This window comes from Odocoileus virginianus, chromosome 10, assembly GCF_023699985.2.
Source record: "Odocoileus virginianus isolate 20LAN1187 ecotype Illinois chromosome 10, Ovbor_1.2, whole genome shotgun sequence".
NCBI lineage: Eukaryota > Metazoa > Chordata > Mammalia > Artiodactyla > Cervidae > Odocoileus > Odocoileus virginianus.
Window position 1 is genome coordinate 31,403,102 of NC_069683.1, and position 21,125 is coordinate 31,424,226.

Below are 21,125 nucleotides of genomic sequence, written 5' to 3' on the forward strand. Positions count from 1 at the left end.
GACATGGATGCCTAGAACCTCCTCCTTTAGTTGATGTTCTATTTAGATAATAGAAACCAAATGGAACTAGCTTGGGACTTTTTGTAAGAGTTGAGGGAAGTTTCTTGGAATTCGAGGGTGGGGATGTATCTATGTTCCAGGAAGGACTGGGGCTGAAACTGGAAACTTTAGAGAAACCAGATGTTTGTTTATTTTTTGCTTTGACTCTGCTCTCTCCTTTCATCATCTACTACATTCGTCTCTCCCCACCCCCGCCCCACACATTCACATTCCTCTGTCTGTCTTTTCTCTTTCGTACTCTTTTACATTTTCCGGTTGAAGGATCTCTCATTGCCCATCTTGACTAGGGTGTCCAGTCTTGGTCAAATAGCTGACACTGGGGTTGGGTGGAAGGGGATGAAGAGAGAGCAGTCTTACAAGCGTGACTTGCAGCGTCTCAGCGCTGTGTGGGGGAGGTGATGGGGGTAGTGGTGGCCGGGTGAGCTGGGAAGACAATCCAGGCTATGTTCCTCTAACTGCCAGAGGCTGGCCTTTGGTGTATCTACAGTCAGTACCCACCATAGTCTTCAGCTGTCCTGATGTCTGCACTCAGCATTTATTCAATCCATGTTCACTGGGCACTTGCCGCATGCCGCCTGCTCTTCCACACTCAGGGGAACCAGTGTTCAAGCAACAGGCAAAATGCTTGGCACCATGGAGCTTTCGTTCTGCTGGAGGAGAGAGATTCCAGAAAAATAAACAGAAAATGAATCTCGATGAGTTGAAGGATGGAAACACAACAGAAACGTGATAGGAATGGGTGGGAGCCGGCTTTATGTTGGGAGGTTGGGGAGATGACACTTAACAGAGACCTGGAATGAGAAGTGGACAGCAGAGCAAAGACCTGGGAAGAGCAGAGAAGAGGAAGCTGTGGGTGGGATGCAGAGTCCAGGGAGTCAGGGGCTGCCCCTGCAGTCTGGTGTCCCACCCTCGTCAGGAGCCCCAGCGAGAGGAGCTGAACTCAGCCTCCTCATCCGGTCCCCTCTGCTTGCTCCTCGTCTGACAGGCCAGGTGCTCCTAGCAAAGCCAGGTGAGCGCAGCATTCTCACAGGGAACACCAATCTCCACTTCATGCAGCACCAGCCACCGTTTCCCTGGCCTTGCTACACTCACAGTCACTTTTCTCCCTTATGACTGTATTTCCATCCCCTTGATGAAAGACCAGGGTTCTCAGATTCTGTCTGATCTGAGCCTCTGCCCTTTCTGCCTGCCCTAAGTTGACTTCCTCTCCTCTCTTGGCTTAACCAGCCCCTGGACAGTGCTTGTTTGCGTGTCTCATTCGTCTCACGCATCTCACTGTGCTCACCCTTTCTCCTTCCAGCTGTGCCTGGGTTTCTCTGCTGCCCGTCTTTGGAGGTCTTAGAAATGCTGCTTCCAGCCACCAGCTTCTCTCTGCCCTGCTTTCCCCAAGTGTGGACATAATGCTGCCTGAGTTCCCCCAAAACACAGCTAGGGCCAGGCTAGAGTGTTAAATGAAGCTTTCCTAAGGGTTGGGGAATGACTGCAGAGAAAAAACAGCTAATGGGAAACTGAAAGTTCTATAACCTGAGAAAGAAGCATCCACCTAGTACTGTCCCTGCCAATAGGAAGCTGCCTGGAAGGAGCACACTTTGCATCATTGTGCAGAATAATACTGCCTCTCCTGACCCCAGCTTCTCAGGCTAACATAGGATCTGGGCTCTACCTTTGATAACTAAGTCCCCACAGGAGCTTCTTCCCCAGGGCTGTGCAGACTGCCCTATAGGCAGTACCTTTACCAGGGAGCTGGGCTGAGGAGAGCTAGGAAAGTGAAGTCACCTCTCTCTCCTCTCCACTGACAAGGGATGGGTGTGCCTGGAGGGACTTCTGTGTCTTAATTCACACAAAGGCTCAAACACAAATCTGACCTGCTTCTCTCATACTTAAAATGCTTCAGTTACTCTGCTTTGTCCTGAACAAGATCAAGTTCTTTATCTTGACATTCAAGATCCTCTGTAGCTCCTCCCCCATCTCCTCCTTCTGTTACGTCGAGGCTAGGCCCAATGATCAGTGGTCCACGTCATGCTTTTTTATTCACCCCATGGCCCCTGCTCCTGCTTTCACTTCTTTTTGTGTGTGTGCTGTCCTTTCGACCCCTTTTTTCCTGGCTGGATCCAGCTTATCTTTTAAGCATCTTATCACTTGTCATTTTCTTCAGGAGGCATTCTGAAGATCCTCCCACTGTGAGTTAGAAGTCTCTGGTCTGAGTTCTCCTAGTCCCCTGTGTTCACCCCTTACTTAACATTTGATGACACCTGATGTTATCTGTGTACAAGTCACCTGCAGCACATCCAATTGCTCCCTGAGGATAGAGACTGTTATTCATCATTATGTAACCAGTACCTGGCAAAATGCCTGGCACAAAGTCAGTGTCGAATAATTTCTTGTTGGATAGAATTCCAATTTCTTCTATCTTACAACTTGGAAAATGATTGCTGATTTGTTAGAAAGACTCTGGATGTCATATTTTCAAACATACAGGCATATGGTTCTATTAATGTATACAAGTAACACAGTGCTAGCTCTGAAAGCTGAAGAAGCTCCCTTTTTTTGAGGACTAAATGAGCTCTACCTTCCTTCTAGCACCCAGTTCTCCAAGTGAAAGATGACAGCCATAAGAGTTATTCAGTGCAGTCATGTTCTCAGTCATTGTCTCAGGTGATATTTGTGGCAAAACAGAAGTACAGACAGTTCTCATAAAGATCTCTGCAAAAGAATCACCTTAGCTTCAAAGCACAATGGAAGATCCATGACTGTTGCCTCCAGGAAGCTCAGAACTCCTTCATGCTTGTACTTCTCATGTAGGCTGCTTGTCTTAACAATCTTTCAAGATTCTCCTTGGATTCCTGCGTCATTTGTTACATTGTGGCATTCTGTCCAAGGAATGATCAGTCCAATTGCCTTTAAAACAATCACTTTGAGGGGAAAGTGGGGGCTCAGTCATTTACTTATTCATCAGTGAAATATTAATTGAGTGCCATACTACTCAGAGTATACATCTGTGAGAAAGAAATAGACAAAAACTTTCCTCCTCTTAAAGCTTTTATTTTAGTAAGAGGAACAAAAAGAAACATTGTGAGTGAACATTGTATTGAAGGTAATAAGTACTGTGAAAAATACAAGAAAACAAGGAGAATCAGAAATGTGGTAGTGATTTTTTTGTTTTTTTTTTTAATTAAAAATTTTTTTTAATTTTTAAAAAGTTAAAAAAAATTTTTTTTTAATTTGGCTGCACTGGGTCTTAGTTGCAGCATACAGTATCTAGTTCCCTGACAAGGAATTGAACCTGAGCCCCCTGCATTGAGAGCTCAGAGTCTTAACCACTGGATCACCAGGAAGTCCCAGTGGTGACTTCTTGTTGTTTGGTTAGTTGGTTGTGTTTTTTAAAAGGAGGTTAATTTTAATATAGGTAATGGTAGGCCTTGAGGAGCATTGAAACATTTGAGCAAACACTTGAAAGAGATTAGGGAGTAAGCCATGTAGAAATACAGGCTGAGGAACAGCTGACACTGAGGCCTTTAGGAAGTCTGTACACGCAGTGTGGGAGAGTAATGGGGCTGAGAGAGAGAGTAATGGGGCCGAGAGGGAGTGTAGTAGAAATGAGATCAGAAAGGTACACAGGGTGGGTGGGGCCCAGTTGCACAGAACCTAGTGATCTTCTTAAGAACTTTGATTCCCACTCTGAGGTGAATGGAAAAGCCATTGCAGCATTTTAAAGAGAGATGTGACATGATCTAGGCTTACAACCATTCCCTCTGGTTCTGTGTTTGGAATAGACTGCATCGGGGCAAGAGCGCAAGTGGGGAGAACCTTTAGGAGTCTGCCACTATGATCTAGATGGAAACAGTAGAGGCTTGGGCCAGTGTAGAAGCAATGGTAGAGTTGAGAAGTGGTTATATTCTGGATAGATTTTGGAAGGAGACCTAATAGGATTTCCTGATGTCAGGTGTGACAGAAGTGAAGGGATGGAGGTGACAGAAGTGAAGGGATGGAGTTGCCACAAGTGAGCTGAGGCAGGTGGAGCACCTGTGTAGGGCACTAGAGTTGGACTTAACTGCATTTGACTTAACTACTTAACTACAACTTAAGTTGGACTTAACTACTTAACTACATCTACTGGATGCATCTACAGGGAGATATCAAGTGGCAGTTAGATACAGAAATCTAGAATTCCAGAAGTACATCCAGATGTAAATGGAGAAGATAGGAGGCCCAAGGACTAAAACTTGGGACATTCCAACACTTAAAGGTAGGGGAAAGAAGAGAAATCAAGGAAACTAATATAGTTGGTGTCTTAGCTCAGACTACCATAACAAAATACCACAGACTGGGTGGCTAAAACAACAGAAGCTTATTTTCTTACAGATCTGGAGGCTAGAAGTCAGAGATCAACATGATTGCATTCTGGTGAAAGCTCTTTTTCTAGATTGCAGATGACAGCCTTCTCACTGTGTCCTGGCATGATGGGTGGACAGAAACAGGGAGAGAGCAGGAAAGAGAGCTCTCTGGTGACTCATCTTATAAGGGCACTAATCCCATCCTGAGGGCCCCACCCTCATGACCTCCTCTGACCCTGATTACCTGCTCTGACCACATCTGACCACATGGCTGGATGGACATGAGTTTGAGCAAGGCCCATGAGTTGGTGAATGACCGGGAAGCCTGGCAGGCTGCAGTCCATGGGGTCGCAAGAGTCGGACACACTGAGCAACTGAACTGAACTGGAATAGTTTAGTTGGAAGCACTTGGTAAAGCACTTATTCAACATCTATGTACCTCAGTTTCCTCATCTATAAAATGAGAATAGTAATAGGACCCACCTCAGAGACCTGGTGAGGAGTTAAATGGATTAATATATGTAATATGCTACATACTAAATCCTGCATAGTGTTAACTATTATAATGGTTATAAATCTAATCATTTAGTTATGAAACTAAAATGCTCAGCTTTACTTGTTCTTGCTTAATTCTCAATTATCTCATTAATTTGACAGATTAAATTTCCCTAGAGTTCTAAAGCCAATTTCACACTTAATCAAATTCTCTTAAATATTTCAAATTAAAAGGAAAAAAAAACTATAAATCTAGCAAAAAAAAAACTAATCTTCTAATATTTAAGTACTGTTTAAACAATAATTGACTATTTTCCCTCAAACATTTCAAACTAAGGTCACAAGTTGATTATGTCAAACATTTCAAATATCTAACACAGTAGGTATTAAACAACATTGTTCTCAAGGTATATTAACTCTTATAATGCAAGTCTTACACATTTAGCTTAAATTACTTTGAGCATTTCAGCATCTTAAAAATCAAACTCAGGACTTCCCTGGCAGCTCAGCGGTAAAACATCTGCCTGCCACTATAGGAGACATGAGTTCAGTCCCTGATCCAGGAAGATCCCAAATGCCGCTTAGCAACTAAGCCCATGCACAACTATTGAGCCACTGCCCTAGAGCCTGGAAGCTGCAACTACTGAGTCTGCCGCAGCTAGAAAGGAGCTCCCACTTGGGGCAACTAGAGAAGAGCCTGTGCAGCAACAAAGAAGCAGCAAAGTCAATATTAAATAAATTAAATCTTTGAAAAATCAAATCCATAAATTTAGTATTTTGGATTTTCCTAAACATTTGAATATTATTGACTATAAATTTAGCAAGTTAGGTTCTCCTAAATATGTGCACTAAAATCATAAATCTGGTAAATTTCTACTATATCATTTCATTAACCATTGACCTTAAAAGCAAAATTGTGCTATTATACTCAAATAAATATAACTTACACAAAAGCATCATTGATTCATCATTTGTAATTCTTGTTATACCTTTCTGGCATTATATAGTTACTCTTCCAAATAACAGGAATAGAATTATCTCTTCAAGTCCTCTATAGTGACTGAGATTACCCGAGATCTGAGTTCCAAATTACAAAGATAGGATACCTGTGCAAGGACGTGGGACGGGCACAGTTGCCATTTCACCACAGCTGTTCATTAACAAGGGCAGTATGTTCTTTTGATTGGTTTCTCCTAGCTACATTGCCAGTAAGAGACTTCCTTAGGCTTTGTTTATTTACTGCTGTGCTGGGTCTTTGTCAGTGTGCACAGGCTTCTCTTGGTGCAGAGCACTGGCTCTAGGCTCTCAGGCTTCAGTAGTTGTAGCAGTAGTTTCAGCACATGGGCTCAGCAGTTATGGGGCACAGGCTTAGCTGCCTCAAGGCATGTGGGATCTTAGTTCCCCAACCAAGGACTGAACCTATGTTCATGGGATTCTCTAGGCAAGAATACTAGAATGGGTTTCCATTCCCTTCTCCAGGGGATCTTCTGAACCCAGGAATCGAACCTGGATCTCTGGCATTGCAGGCAGATTCTTTGAGCCACAGGGAAGCCTGCATTGAAAGGTGGATTCTTAACTACTGGACCATCAGGGAAGTCCTCAATCTCAGACTTTTGAAGTGGAATTTTATTGCTCAATCTAGTGTGTCACATATATCCTAAGACCCTTTCAACTGTAACCCTCACCCAATTTTTTTATCATAACTTTTTTCTTCCTTCCCTGATTTGAGTAGTTGGAGCTACACATAACTGCACGCACATGCATGCACACATGCACAGGCGTGTACCACTTAGCAATTACAAATGAGCTTCTTGATGAGACTTCACTTACTTTCCCTTTTCTTTCTTATCAGCCATGGTTCTCTAGTCATCTACTGACAACTGTGAGCACTTCAAGAGAAGGCTGTATATTCGTCATCTTTGTGTTTCTAGTGCCTGGTGCTAGGTAAATGCTTGTGGGACAAATTAAGAATAAATGTACTGAATGTAAACTTGGAGTTCAGCTCAGTTCAGTCTCGCTCAGTCGTGTCCAACTCTTTGCAACCCCATGAATTGCAGCACACCAGGACTCCCTGTCCATCACAAACTCCCAGAGTTTACTCAAACCCATGTCCATCGAGTCGGTGATGACAACCAGCCATCTCATCCTCTGTTGTCCCCTTCTCCTCCTGCCCCTAATCCCTCCCAGCATCAGGGTCTTTTCCAATTAGTCAACTCTTCGCATGAGGTGGCCAAAGTACTGGAGTTTCAGCTTCAGCATCAGTCCTTCCAATGAACACCCAGGACTGATCTCCTTTAAGATCGACTGGTTGGATCTCCTTGCAGTAACCAACCCCAAAAGTCCTCTTCATCAACTGGAATAAGTTTTTTCTTGCAGCAATTCCCTATCTTGCCCCTTCATCTGAAAAGCCATGACAACGGTCTTCTTATCTTTTGAACAGCACCACATTTCTAGCCCTTGCTTCTTGTTTCTGTTGAATCCCTCTTAGTAACAGCCTGCATGTCACACATATCACTATTCATCACCTTCCCTTCAAGGCTGACTTGACAGTGGATCGTAACACTTTCGTACGAACTCTGGACTGTTCAGAATTCCTTTCTGAATAGAGATTCCTTTTTAGAAAGGCACCATAATGGAGTTGGCATTCAAGGTGTCATAATTTTCTGTCCCGGGCAGAGTACCTAACAGCACACATTTGGATCCATACACATACGATGGCAGATCCTGGCTCTGCCATTTACAACCTTTGTTGTTGTTTGGCTTTTCTCAGACTCAGTTACCTTTGTAAAAAAAAAACACCAATTTAACATCTATCACAGAGGGGCAAGACAAGGACTGAATGAAATAAAGTTTGCAAAGCTCTTAGGGCAAAGCAGGGTGCTTGAATGCTCAATAAATAGTAATTATTACCCAAATGGACACTTCTGTTTTCTGTCTTTTGCCCCAGTTGCCTGGCTGAGTTTGATCCCTGGGTTGGGAAGATGCCCTGGAGAAGGAAATGGCAACCCACTCCAATTTTCTTGCCTGGAGAATTCCATGGACAGCAGAGCCTGGCATGCTCCAGTCCATGGAGTTGCAAGGAGTCGGACACGACTGAGCAACTAACACACACACACACACACACCTGGCTGGAAATATAGTTACCTTCACACTTTCTTTGACATGCTGATTCTTCAAGAGGCAAAGAAAAGTGAAGACAGCCCTCCTTGGGGAAATTGAGAAGGGAAGACTCAGATTTTAAGTGGGCAGGGGATGGTGTTTCTTCATATATTTGCAGATCTGTGTTAAGTAATAAATAGTAAGCGAAATCCCAAGATTTTTATGCTTTTTAAATAAAATTTTAAAATACAAGTTTGACAACTTTAAGTACAATAAGATTGAATCATGTAATGAGTCACTTCAATTTTCGACAGGCTTCCTATTTCAAAGCCCTTAGATACTTCCTGTAATCAAAACCCATTTTCTAATTCACAGGCAGATATTATCTAATGATCCACTCAATCTTTTCATGTTCTTAATTTGGGGTCAGTCTCAATGGCCTGACTCACATCAGCTGTCATTTTTGTGATCGAAATGTCACTTCACATTACAGTGTTGTTCATCGGGACAGTTCTCATCTTTGGTTTCAATTCAATTTCATTCAAATCAAATTCATATGTCTCAGAACAATTGAATTTGCTTAAAATCCCCTCTGTTCAGATAAGACTGTAACCACCACTTCCTGTTGATGCTACTGAAGTTCCTAATACCTTCTAAAGCCCTGGTACTGCCTGATAACAAGGACGTTGCTTTTCTTCTGCCCCCTGATCCTGACACCAGTGCTGAAACCAGCCACACAGCCTCACGGCCACCAGAGCTTGAGCCGCCACTGCTGTCTCTGGTCTTGATGCCACAGTCTCCACTGCCCCGTCCCACCACCACTCCTGCTGGGTCAGTGCCCTTCTAAACTGTAGAAAAATCTTTCCTCATACCTCATTTATTGGAAATCTTGGCTAAGTAACCACTTATTAGGTCATAAGTGTTTAGAAAAGTATTATTTGCTTTCTTGGAGTTTTTTTTTTGTTTGACATTGGTTGAGTTTTTCAACTCTTCCACAGGACAGACGAAAGGGACTGAGCCGCAGCACAATCCACCCATGGCATACTCAAAATTTTATATTTAATCAGTTAATTTCTGAGCAGATTGTGTTAAAAATATTCAACTGTAATGATTATTTCATATATTTGTTTATTTTTCATTTGTTCTGTTTTTGAAAAAAATGCTAAGATTCCTGGTAGAAGTGACTGCACCCCTCCACCAAATGTGATGAAATTTCTGTATCCCTTCATCTTGTGGGCTGGCAGACCAAAAGCACTCTGAGTACTTAGTGGCACTGTCCAGAGTAGGAAAACAAGGATGCTGAGGTCAGGCAGGATCAGGACCCAGAAAACTCACCCAGCTGAAGAAGGGGTAGACCAGTAGGGCCCTCCACAGTATTCCCAGGGCTGAGCTTGATTCACATAACAAAATTCACCAAGGACCAAAGCCCAGCTGGAGGGGTCGGTTTGGAGCTGTGCTGCAATTTGGCCATTGGCAGCATGGCCTCAGCTGGTGGTATTCCTGGGTATGGGGCTGGTGGAAAAATGGGCTGAGGTCGTAGCCCAGCCCTCTATGCAGGCCTTAGGTGACAAACCAGATGCCGAAGTAGTCCATCAGGCTGAATGTTTTGGAAGAGCTCTACCCAAAGCAGTCTGAAGGGGCTCTGCAGATGAAGAAATGAAACTAAGGTCATAACAGGGATGGATGGGATAGAGAGCTGAAGGGACAAGTGAGATACATATGCAGGCCACTGGCCAGGGGAATCCAGAGAAATGGAATAAGAAGGTAGGAAGCTGTAAGTGGAATACAATACCTGCTGCATGCTACTAGCTTGGACTAGGTTTTCTTAAAGTTACCTCATCTGGCTAGATTTAGAGTGTCTAGAAAACCAAGACCGAAGCTCAGATATATAGATTGAACTTATACAGTACACTTAGAAATTATGTAATTGCTAAAGTTTCCACTTTTTATTTAATTTCATTTGAAAATATTTTAAATTTGTGTAGTTGATTTACAATGTTGTGTTAGTTTTTTGGTGTACAGCAAAGTGATTCCATTTTATATATATATATATTCTTCATATTCTTTTCCCTTATGGTTTATTGTTGGATATTGAATATCGTTACCTGTGCTATGTATTATAGGACCTTATTCTTGTCCATTTTAGGTATAGTAGTTTGTATCTGCTAATCCCAAACTTCTAATTTATCCCTCCCCAGCCCCCTTTCCTTTGTTTCTGTGTCTGTGAGTCTGTTTCCGTTTTGTAGATCAATTCATTTGTGTCATATTTTGGATTCTACATATAAGTGGTATCTTGTATCTGTCTGTCCGAACATTCACTTAATATGATAATCTCTGAGTCCATCTATGTTGCTGAAAATGGCATTGTTTCATTCTTTTTTGTGGTCAAGTTGTATTCCTGTGTGTGTATCACATCTTCTTTATTCATTCGTCTGCTGATGAACATTTATGTTCCTTCCATGTCTTGGGTATTGTAAATACTGTGAAGCTTAAACTGTAGTTAGAAGTCTTGGGATCCAATTCCAGCTCTGATAACATGACTTTCGGCAGATTAATCTCTCTACATCCCTGTACCCTTCAGTAAAGAGCTTCAGATGGTTCTTTTAAGGGTTTGTAAAGTTCATATCACTATAGTTAATCAAAAACTGAAGTCATGTGGCTGCCCTGGCTAATAGCAGCACACTAATTCCAGACCACATGGCATTCACTGAGGGGGCTGAGCCTGTTGATGGCTTGCCTTCCTGATAAGAAAGAATGCAGGGACTGGCAAGCTGGCCTGCATGTATGAGTCTCACAGCTGGAAAAAGGGGTTGGGGGAACCAGCACCTAATGTGGATGGTGGGTTGGGAAGTAGAACCAATTGGAAGGTGCTTCAGAGTATCTGGGAACTTTTGTTGTATTTGAATCAAAATATAGGGGAAATATCCATTCACATTTTCCTCCTTATCTAGAAAATAATATCCTTTCCCAGGGGTATGGGTATGCCCACACCCATGCACATACTTCAGAACCAAAGGTCACAGACAGACTAATTTTCCTTCTACCGGGTACCCTCTGGCTTGTATTACCTTCTCTGATAGCCTCACCCTTGAACATTTGATCTTTGAAATGCAGTCCAGACTTTCCAGTTTGAGAATGTTTGCAGCTCTCCTATGGTTTACATGTTTAATTTTTGTTATTGCTATGTCCATGGAAGTAACTACAGTTTTCTTTCTCTCTGTGACTGCAGCATTAATACTCTTAGTCTGTATTAGAAGATGCCCTGAGTTTAAATTAAGTTGAATGCTGGGCTGAGTGTGAATCACAAGAGTTCCTCCTACTCTTAAATCTGGGGCTCCAGTGAAAGAGCCCATCCTCACAGCTTGAGAACAGGAAAGGTATGTCACACCACGCAGACCCTCTCCTCCCCAGACTTCTTAATTTCTCCTGCTCCACTCCTCACACCACATTCTGATAGTTCCTTCAATGCCATTTCCTGCCTCTGCACAGGCTCTTTCCTCTGTCCACAGTGGCCTTGCCTCTTTCACTCCTGATGACCTCCTCTTCAGCCAAAATGGTCCAGCTCGAGACATCTTTATGGTCCTCTCTATAGACCTCAGTCCCCTCAAAGTTAGCCCTTCCCTCCTCTTTGCTCCTACACATTTTACACATATCTCTGTTGTTCAGCTTCTCATGTTGTAATAGTATCTCCTGCTGTGAGCTCTTTGAAAGCAGAATATGTGTCTTCCTCATGGTATCTCTATCACCAGAATCTGTCACAGTGCCTGGCACTTGTCTGATACACATTAAAAATATATGGATGACAGACATAGAAGACAAACATGGTTACCAAAGGGAAAGGGGAGAGAAATAAACTGGGAATTTGGAATTAACAGACACACGCTATCATATATAAACAAGGACCTACTATTGGAACTATATTCAATTAGAATAACCTATAATGAAAAAAATCTGAAAAAGAACATATATAAATATGTATAACTGAATCATTTTGCTATATATTTGAAACATTGTAAATAAACTATACTTCAATTTAAAAAAAATAAAGGAAATATTTTTGTGTATGGTGAGAGGGTGTATTCTAACTTCCTTGATTTCCATGCTTTCAACTTCCCAAACACCACTTGCTTAAAAGAGTGTTTTTTCACTTTGTATATTCTTGCCTCCTTTGTCAAAGATTAACTGAGCATGGGTGTGTGGGTTTATTAATATTTCTGGGCTCTCTATTCTGTTCCATTTACCCATATGTCTGTTTTTTGTGCCAGTACCTTGCTGTTTTGATTACTGTGGCTTTGCAGTATTGTCTGAATTCAAACTGGCTTGAAGACTTAAACATAAGACCTGACACCATAAAACGCCTAGAAGAGATCATACACAAAACATTCTCTAACAGAAATCATACAAAAGTTTTCTTAGGTCAGTCACTCAAGGCAGTAGAAATAAAAACAAAAATAAACAGATGTGACCTAATCAAAATTACAAGCTTTTGCATAGCAAAGGAAACTATAGACAAAAGAAAAGACAGTGTATAGAATAAGAGAAAATATCTGCAAACATTGTGACCAACAAAGGCTTAATTTCCAAAATATACAGCTTATGCAACTCAACAACAAAAAAACAACCCAATCGAAACGTGGAATGAAGAACTAAATGACATCTCTCCAAAGAAGACATACAGATGGCCAATAGGCACATGAAAAGATGCTTAACATTGCTAATTACTAAGAAATGCAAGTCAGAATTATGATGAGGTACCACCTCCTAACAGTCAGAAGGGCCATCATTAAAAAGTCTACAAATAACATAGAGGATGTGGAGAGAAAGGAATCCTCCTTCACTGTTGGTGGGAGGGTAAGTTGGTGTCAGTCAGTCAGTCAGTTCAGTCATGTCCGACTCTTTGCGACCCCATGAATCACAGTATGCCAGGCCTCCCTGTCCATCACAAACTCCCAGAGTTCACCCAAACCCATGTCCATCGAGTCGGTGATGCCATCCAACCATCTCATCCTCTGTCGTCCCCTTCTCCTCCTGCCCCCAATCCCTCCCAGCATCAGGGTCTTTTCCAATGAGTCAACTCTTCGCGTGAGGTAGCCAAAGTATTGGAGTTTCAGCTTCAGCATCAGTCCTTCCAATGAACACCCAGGACTGATCTCCTTTAGGATGGAATGGTTGGATCTCCTTGCAGTCCAAGGGACTCTCAAGAGTCTAGCCACTGTGAAAAACCGTATGGAGTCTCCTCAAGAAAACTAAAAAAAGAACTAACATATGATCCAGCAATCCCACTCCTGGGCATTTATCCAGACAAATCTCTAATTCAAATAGATACATACACTTTTGTGTTCATAGTAGCACTGTTCACAATAACCAAGACATGGAAGCAGCCTAAATGTCCATAAACAGATGCATGGGTAAAGAAGATGTGGTAAATATATACAATGGAATGTTACTTGACCATAGAAAATAATAAAATAATCCTGCACCTAGAGATTGTCATACTGAGTGAAGTCAGTCAGACAGAGGACAGATATATCATATGACTTCCCTTATATGTGGAATCTAAAAAGAATTGATGCAAATGAACTTGGTTACAAAACAAAGAGACTCAGAGACTTAGAAAATGAACTTACGGTTGCTGGGGGGAGGGAAGGGATAGTCAGGGGGTTTGGGATGTGTGTGTACACACTGCTATATTTACAATGGATAACCAACCAGGAACTACTGTAGAGCACATGGAGCTCTGCTCAGGGTTATGTGGCAGCCTGGCTGGGAGGAGAGTTTGGGGAAGCATTGGATACATTTATGTATATGGATAAGTCCCTTTGCTATTCACCTGAAATTTAAAACATTGGTAACTGGCTATACCCCCACTGGGCCACTGGGGAAGTCCTTCCAAAAGCAAAATTTAAAAAAATAAAGTAAAAAAAGAAGATGACATGGCACATATATGCAATGGAATACTACTCAGCTTTAAAAAAAGAATGCAGTAATGCCATTTGTAGCAGCATGGATAATGACTGGAGGTTATCATGTTAAGTGAGTCAGAAAGACAAATATCATATGATGTCATTTATATGTGGAATCTAAAATATGACACAAATGAATCAATCTATGAAGCAGAATCATGGACATAGAGAACAGACCGGTGGTTGCCAAGACGTGGAGGACAGACTGGTGGGGTTGGGAGAGGGATGGAGTGGGAGGTTGAGGTTAGCAGATGTAAACTTTTCTATATGGGATGGATAAGCAACAAAGTTCTTTATAGCACAGAGGACTATATTCAGTGTCCTGTGATAAACCATCATGGAAAAGAATACTTTAAAAAGAATGTGTAACTGAATGGCTTTGCTGCTTAGCAAAAATGAAGACAACATTGTAAATCAACTGTACTTCAATTAAAAAGAGAAAACTGAAATAAAATATATTCATATGAATGAAAACCAAATCATTATTTTTGTTTCTTTTTCCTACAGAAACGATGACTGTGGGTAAGAGGACCACTTATGTCAAGAACACAATAGGACAACCATCTTACAGAGATCTTCAGTAACTTTTCCCATCCAACAACATCCAGATGACTCTAGTGACCAAATGCTCAGCTGTAAACACAGCAATAACTGGCCCTCTTTCCAGGTTGGGTTTGCTAAACGTGAATGGTCCAGCTGTCTTCAGGTGGCCTAAGGTGGTGTGCTGCAGGGGAAGCACATCTCTTCTGGCCAGGAATCAAGACTGGACTATGGAAGAAACCACCTGACACAGAATACTCAGAGCACCTAGAGTGCCAGGACTCATAGTGATTAACACAAGGCCCTTGGTGATGGGTTCACAGCAGCTGCCTTGGCAGCATCACTCTGACATGGTGTTATTTGCTGGAAGGCCCTGGAATGACAGAATATCTTAAAATCTATCCAGGTGCTAAGTAGGCAGCAGATCTAATTCATACTGGACTACTACTGAGCTAATAACTATCTCCAGAAAATAATTTCACCCAAGAAGTACTCCAGCTTTGCACGGAATAGCCCCAGGAGAGTAATAGGATAAGCAGGCCATTACCCTGGAAAAAATCGAGTGCAAAGCAGTCTAGTTCACAGCAAATTCACTGCCTACTCCCATGTCTGTGGCAGTGAGTACCAGTTGATTGTGGCCCTCTCTTCTGCTAAACCCAGAGTCAGAATCCCCAGCACTATTTTCAGAATAGCCAGCAGCCACTTCCTTTCAACTGGTATTGGCAAGTAGAATGAACATTCATTGTCATCCCTGTTAGAAAGGCATACATCTCAATGGCATAGGCATCTGGAATACCCTTTCCCAGGTACATTTGTCTTCCGAGGGAAGAGCCTCAGAAACAGATGTACCATTGAGTGAGCTGAGTTTGTGAAGAGATGACACAGCTGGTCCCTGATTGAAGGCACAGCTTTTGGGGCCTTCTTGGCCTGAGTGCCTTCTGGGTATTTCCATATGCAACAGTCCAGAGGCATAGCCTTGGGCAGCCACAGACAGGTTTCCTTTCATTTCCAGACACATATATCACATTCACAGCACTTGGGGAATGGAAGTACCTACTAGAGTGAAGGTCAAGGGCTCTCCCCGGGTGTCACGTCCATTACTCAGCTTCCTTTGTGACGACATCAGCCAACCCACTGCCAGCTGTGTTCCACATCCTCCTTGCTTCTGCTTCTATACAAATGAAACCAAAGGTCTCGGCGTGCCCTGGGGCTGGGGGTATTACCTTTCTTCCCCAACATGGGTGTAAGGTACCCCGCCCATACATTTGCCCATACATTTCTCCAAGACAGCATTTCCCTTTCATACAGTCTCTTTGCAGCAGAATCCATAGTGTGACTGTAGTTTACCTTCCTGGGAAACTCATTATCTTCATTTGAATTAACATTTCCATACAGGATTAACTGGGTAGAAGCACGAACTAGGCAGGTCTTCAGAAGGTTCTTGTTGCCATGGCTGCCTGGTACAAGAAGCTACCTTGATGTCAAATCTTAAAAGGCTGGAGACCTTTGGTTGTATGAGGCAGTGTTACTATATTCCAGCTTCACATGTTCCCCATCCTGTGTATTCCATTTCCATCTCTGATTGGCTTTCAACTTCAAAGATCGACAGGGAATCCAGGGTTCTGCCTATGTCTGTTGACATGAGAAGAATTCGATTTCTTTGCCTAAGGTTCCCCTCTGCCTATTCCTCCATGTTCAGACATCTTCCATCCTACCAGTTTAGAACCAAAGCATGAAGGACTAGTGCCAGCAAGATAGTCAGCCTAAACATTATCTCTAGATCGTGGCAGATGAGCCCAAAAAGGTGGTCCCAGAGAAACCAGACTGGCCCCAATAGATATCAGGCAGCCATCCCAATAAGCTTTGATTTGTCCTTGGAATGGGGAGCCTTGGTAGGAAATCCTGGGGCAGCTGAGCCTATTGTTCCCCTGCTCTCAAGATCTTCCTGCCTTGAGGACTAGCAGCCCTGTGGTACTTTTGAGTATGCCACTGGCTTGCTGGTATGAAATAGAAGGTGACTTTAATAGGGGCCAGCAGGCAAGTGGCTTGTATCTGAAAGCTTTGCCTAGCAGTCCAGCTGTGGCCAGAGGCTGGTCAGAAATTTGAACTCCCTGAGCCCGTCTGCCGCTCTGCCTCTGTTCCCTTGTATTCTGTTTGGTTTCCCTTTAGTTTCCTAGTAAATGTTCCTTTTGAAAAATTCCAACCTTGTTTCAATGAACTTGGGGGGAAGGGGAGTCTCCATTGTCTTTTCCAGGAAAGAGAAGGAAGTTAAAGTATCATCTTGAAAAAAAAAAAATGGTAATGTCAGTGGAAAGGGGTACACCCTGGTTAGGTCTTTGGAAGGCCTTCAGAAAAGCTGGTTCCAAGAGATGAGGAGAAACCAAGTATCTCCCTCTGCCACCTGGCCCTGATTCTCAGCCCATTCCTCTTGCTGCCTTTGTCTTCAAGAAGACCTGACTTGGATGCCTGTTGCTGCAGAAGCATCATCGTAGCCAGTGAAGTGGGCACATTTCACAGGCAATGTGATATCCAGGAAGCACATGGTGCATGATGAGAGGAGAAATAATGGAGGGAGGGAAAGGACTATTTCTACAGTGTGGATATTTTCAAAACACTCCAACAGTCATGACTCTAAATGGAATGATTTAGTCCTCACGGCCATCGGTAGAACTACATTTCATACGAAGAAAAGAAAGGCATACTCTCATACTTAGGTCTGGAGAAGGCAATGGCACCCCACTCCAGTACTCTTGCCTGGAAAATCCCATGGACGGAGGAGCCTGGTAAGCTGCAGTCCATGGGGTCACAAAGAGTCGGACATGGCTGAGCGACTTCACTTTCACTTTTCACTTTTATGCATTGGAGAAGGAAATGGCAACCCACTCCAGTGTTCTTGCCTGGAGAATCCCAGGGATGGGGTCACACAGAGTCGGACACGACTGAAGTGACTTAACAGCAGCAGCGGCATACTTAGGTCAACGAGACTGACAAAAGATAGATATGCAAAGTGTCTTATCTTCATGGCCATCCTGTCCAACGATGGTGGGTGTTCCAAGTATCTACTGCTGCATAGCAAAGCACTTCAAAGCTTTGTGGTTTAAAGAGCAAGTCATTATCTTTCATGATTCTGCGGGTTGGCAGAGTTTAGGTGACTGCTCGCTCTTGGAGTCTCGGGGTTGCTGTCAGATGGCAGCTGAGACTGGTATCATCTGAATCCCAGACTGGGCAGGATGTCCATAATGGACTCTGCGTCCATTTGCGACTCCTCCGTTGGGACGGCAAGCACAGCTGAAGGCTGAGTGGGCCTCTCTGCATACAGTCTCTCCACATGGTTAGCTTGTGCTTCCTCACAACATGGAGGTCTCGAGGCAGTCAGACATTTTACAGGACAGCTGGCTTCTCCCAGAGCCTATGTGGCAAGAGGTCCCAGTAGATGCTGCAAGACTCTTCTAAATAACCTCAGAAATAACACAGGGTCATTGCCACCACAGACTGTTGGTCAAAAGCAAGTCATAGGGCCAGCCTAGATTCAATGGAAAGGAATTACCGAAGAAGGAAATACGAGAAAGTGTGGCTCACCAGGGCCACTTTGGAGATAGTGGGGATTGGAGTGGAGGGGGAGGGATTCCTGGATTGCTGTCACTTTAAAAACACATGCATTACTTAACATGCATGAAGGGGGTGTAATAAGGGGCAGAGGAGAAGGGGAAGGGCTATCCATGAATACTTCAAAAAAGCATAAGCTGAAGAAAAGTGAATAGATGTGACTGAAACAGTTGATGATGTTGTAAGAAAGCCTGGAGGAAAATTGTAGTTCTAGTGATTGTTCAAGAGCTTGAGTGGAATGCTTTTTGCCCCCTCATCTTTACTGCCAAAGTGTAAGTGCAAACAAGACATTCCATGCTCAGGAACCTACTTAGAAATGAAAATGCAAAGTATATGAGCAAAGGTTGTTTGCCTCTTTTCTTAAGACTTCAGAAAGAGTTACTGAAGTTAGGAAAGAGGGAATTTATCAAGTCTAGTCTAAGCATAGCTCTGCCAGCTGTCCCCTGACATGAGGTCCTCACATGGCTACTGTTGCCATGGTGCCTTCTCCAGTCTGCCTCTGCCTGTCTTGCAGCAGTCCTGCTGTATGGAATCAGGGTCAGTCCACTGCTCTTCCCTCCACCCTTGGCTCCTCCTAACTCAGCCACCTTGCTAGAACTTGCAAAGTTATAGAAAGTGGTTTACTGAACTGAGAAAAGGATGTTACTGTGGATGTGCGTATGGCCAAAGACAGTGTCTGCAACTTGTATGTGGATCCTGAGAATTCTGCAGGCCATTTAGCTGCCCATGGCCACCCATTTCACTGATGGTCACTGAGGGCTATGAGAGTGTCCAGCCTGGGGGGGTCTTGAATGGCCACCCACACTCAAGCCAGAGAGGATGGACACTTGCTTTGCTGTCCCATGCTGGATGCCTGTGAAGAATCTCTCTCACACACTAGATCCTGAGCTGCTTGGTGACACGGAGCACAATGAGAGGCTAGTGCCCAGTGAGCCCTCTCTGAGCCTCTAGTCTTCTCACTGACGGAGCCTTCCAATTCTCTTCCCCCTTCAATTCTCAGGGCCCAAGAGGGGCCATAACCCCTCACTGTCTTTTAACAACCACCTTAGACACTTTCTTAACCACAGATCCAGTGATGCCCACCACAGAGGTACTGCTTGGCACCTTATCTTCTCAGCCAGAGTAGTCCTGGGCCGTGTTCAGAGAATCCTAGTGTCTCTGAGATGCTCTTTCCAAAGATGAGGCATAGAAGAGTGAAGCCCTTGCATTGTAGCACAAGCTAGTCTATCTTTTGTTCAACTACATACCAAATAGGCTGACCTGCATGGAAAAAGTGAAATAGTAAAGCCCAGGGAATACAGTAATCAGAAAAACTGCCTCAGAAGTTGAGGAAATATCCCAGGGAAGGCCTGTAGAGAACTCCAAGGAAAAAGTGAGGGGGGGGGGGGGGGGAGAGGGTTTCTGTTACACTGAGATCTGCGGAAGATGAGCCCTGGTCCTCTCCGCTAAGCCCAGATGTGAGGCATAGGAAGCTCTATCAGTTTAATGCACCTGCCTTCACTGTTGATGATATCAGGTACAAAGTCTCCCATAGAACAGATCAAGGCTCTCCGGGGACAATGGCAGAGCCCACTTCTTCCACTCAAGTGGCTGACTTGTCACCTGCTGCTTAGGTTCCCTGGACGTATAGGCTGCAAAATTAAACCAGCAGTATGATCACTTCTGTCCCCTCACCCCCTAATGTCTCCTTGCTGTGTCCAGGAGCTCTGGGCACGGGAAGGAGTAACGATCAAGATTGACGAATGCCTCAGAGGATCAAGAAATCCCATACTTTGGCTAAGTCTCAATGGCATCAGAGTCCCCCATCTCATCCACAGGCCAGCTGATGAATTCTCATGTACCTCCTCCTGGTAGATGAGAAGAGGCCAGAGGGACCTGGGCCACAGAGGCTGTCGCCTTAACTCACTGATGCTGCCTCTCCAAACTCCATCATAAGATAGACTTCTCTGTGAAATGGATAACCATTGCCAGACAATTTTTTAAAAACTATATTTATCAATATGAAGATTATTTATGACAATACCACATCTTATAGTTTACAATGCATGGTATCATTTTTTATCCATTTTTAAAATATTTTTGAAAATTCAAATTTTGATTCCAAATGGTAAAAGTGATACACACACACACACACACACAAGTATCATCTTGGCTCAATACTAAAGTTATTGTAGTTATTTCAGCAGTTATCCATTGCATTAAAGCTATTTCCAAACCAGCATTTGACATAGTAATATTGATGATTTTTCCTATCAAGGAAACATCATCTCCAAGACACTGACTTTTTCACAGTTTAGATAGAATTCTTTCTGCATGTCAACAGTATTTTGAATTTTCAAATAAAGACAATTTTCTAATTCACTAAACTCAAAGCTTTCAGATAACAATAAAATCATTTCTTCAAATACCTGAAGATATTTGTATTCAGGGCCTCAGAGATGAACATATGGACTATATAAACTGGTGAATAAATCTTCCAGAAACAAGTTTTACCTTCATCTCAAACATGTAGTGATTTTTTAAATACAAATTTTTCCTCCAGAAATTTCAGAACTAATTATTAAGTCTAAAATAGAGTTTTCAAGTGATCTTTACCTTCAAAGTGCTCAAGTAACTATAAGCAAGGTCATAAATAAAGAAAAATATTGCCATAAACCATACCTTTTTGAGAGCAAACAAATGTGCTCTTCCTGCCTGTGTATTTACAAACTCAGATGGGTACTCCGCGGAGGGCTTATTTGGCTTCTTGGATCCAAAAAGACTCAAACTTTCTTAGACAAGCCACATTGTGCCCCAACATTATGGTCAGTATTTTAAAATTTTATTTTCTGCATAGAAAGAGTGAATACAGAAATGTTTCATTGAGAATAAGACCCAGGCAGTCCTGGGCTAAGTAAGCCCTCTGGAGAAAATAAGGTGTCTCAGCTACTGTGCAAAATGAAAGAGGAACACTAAATGCTGTTTTCCAAATTAGAACTCCTGGGGTTGAAAGCGTTTCAACCAAAGTAAATATTTTTCAAAAATATAT

General features: G+C 43.0%; 1 protein-coding gene across 1 annotated transcript in view; it reads left to right on the forward strand.

The window, feature by feature from the left end:
* Positions 1-19,476, forward strand: part of SYT9 (synaptotagmin 9) — a 206,287-nt gene extending 186,811 nt beyond the window's left edge. The window contains exon 7 of the mRNA XM_070473341.1: positions 14,459-19,476. Within this exon, the coding sequence (XP_070329442.1) occupies positions 14,459-14,467 (9 nt within the window). The 3' untranslated portion in view covers positions 14,468-19,476. The remainder of the gene's footprint in view (positions 1-14,458) is intronic.
* Positions 19,477-21,125: the final 1,649 nt, after the last annotated feature.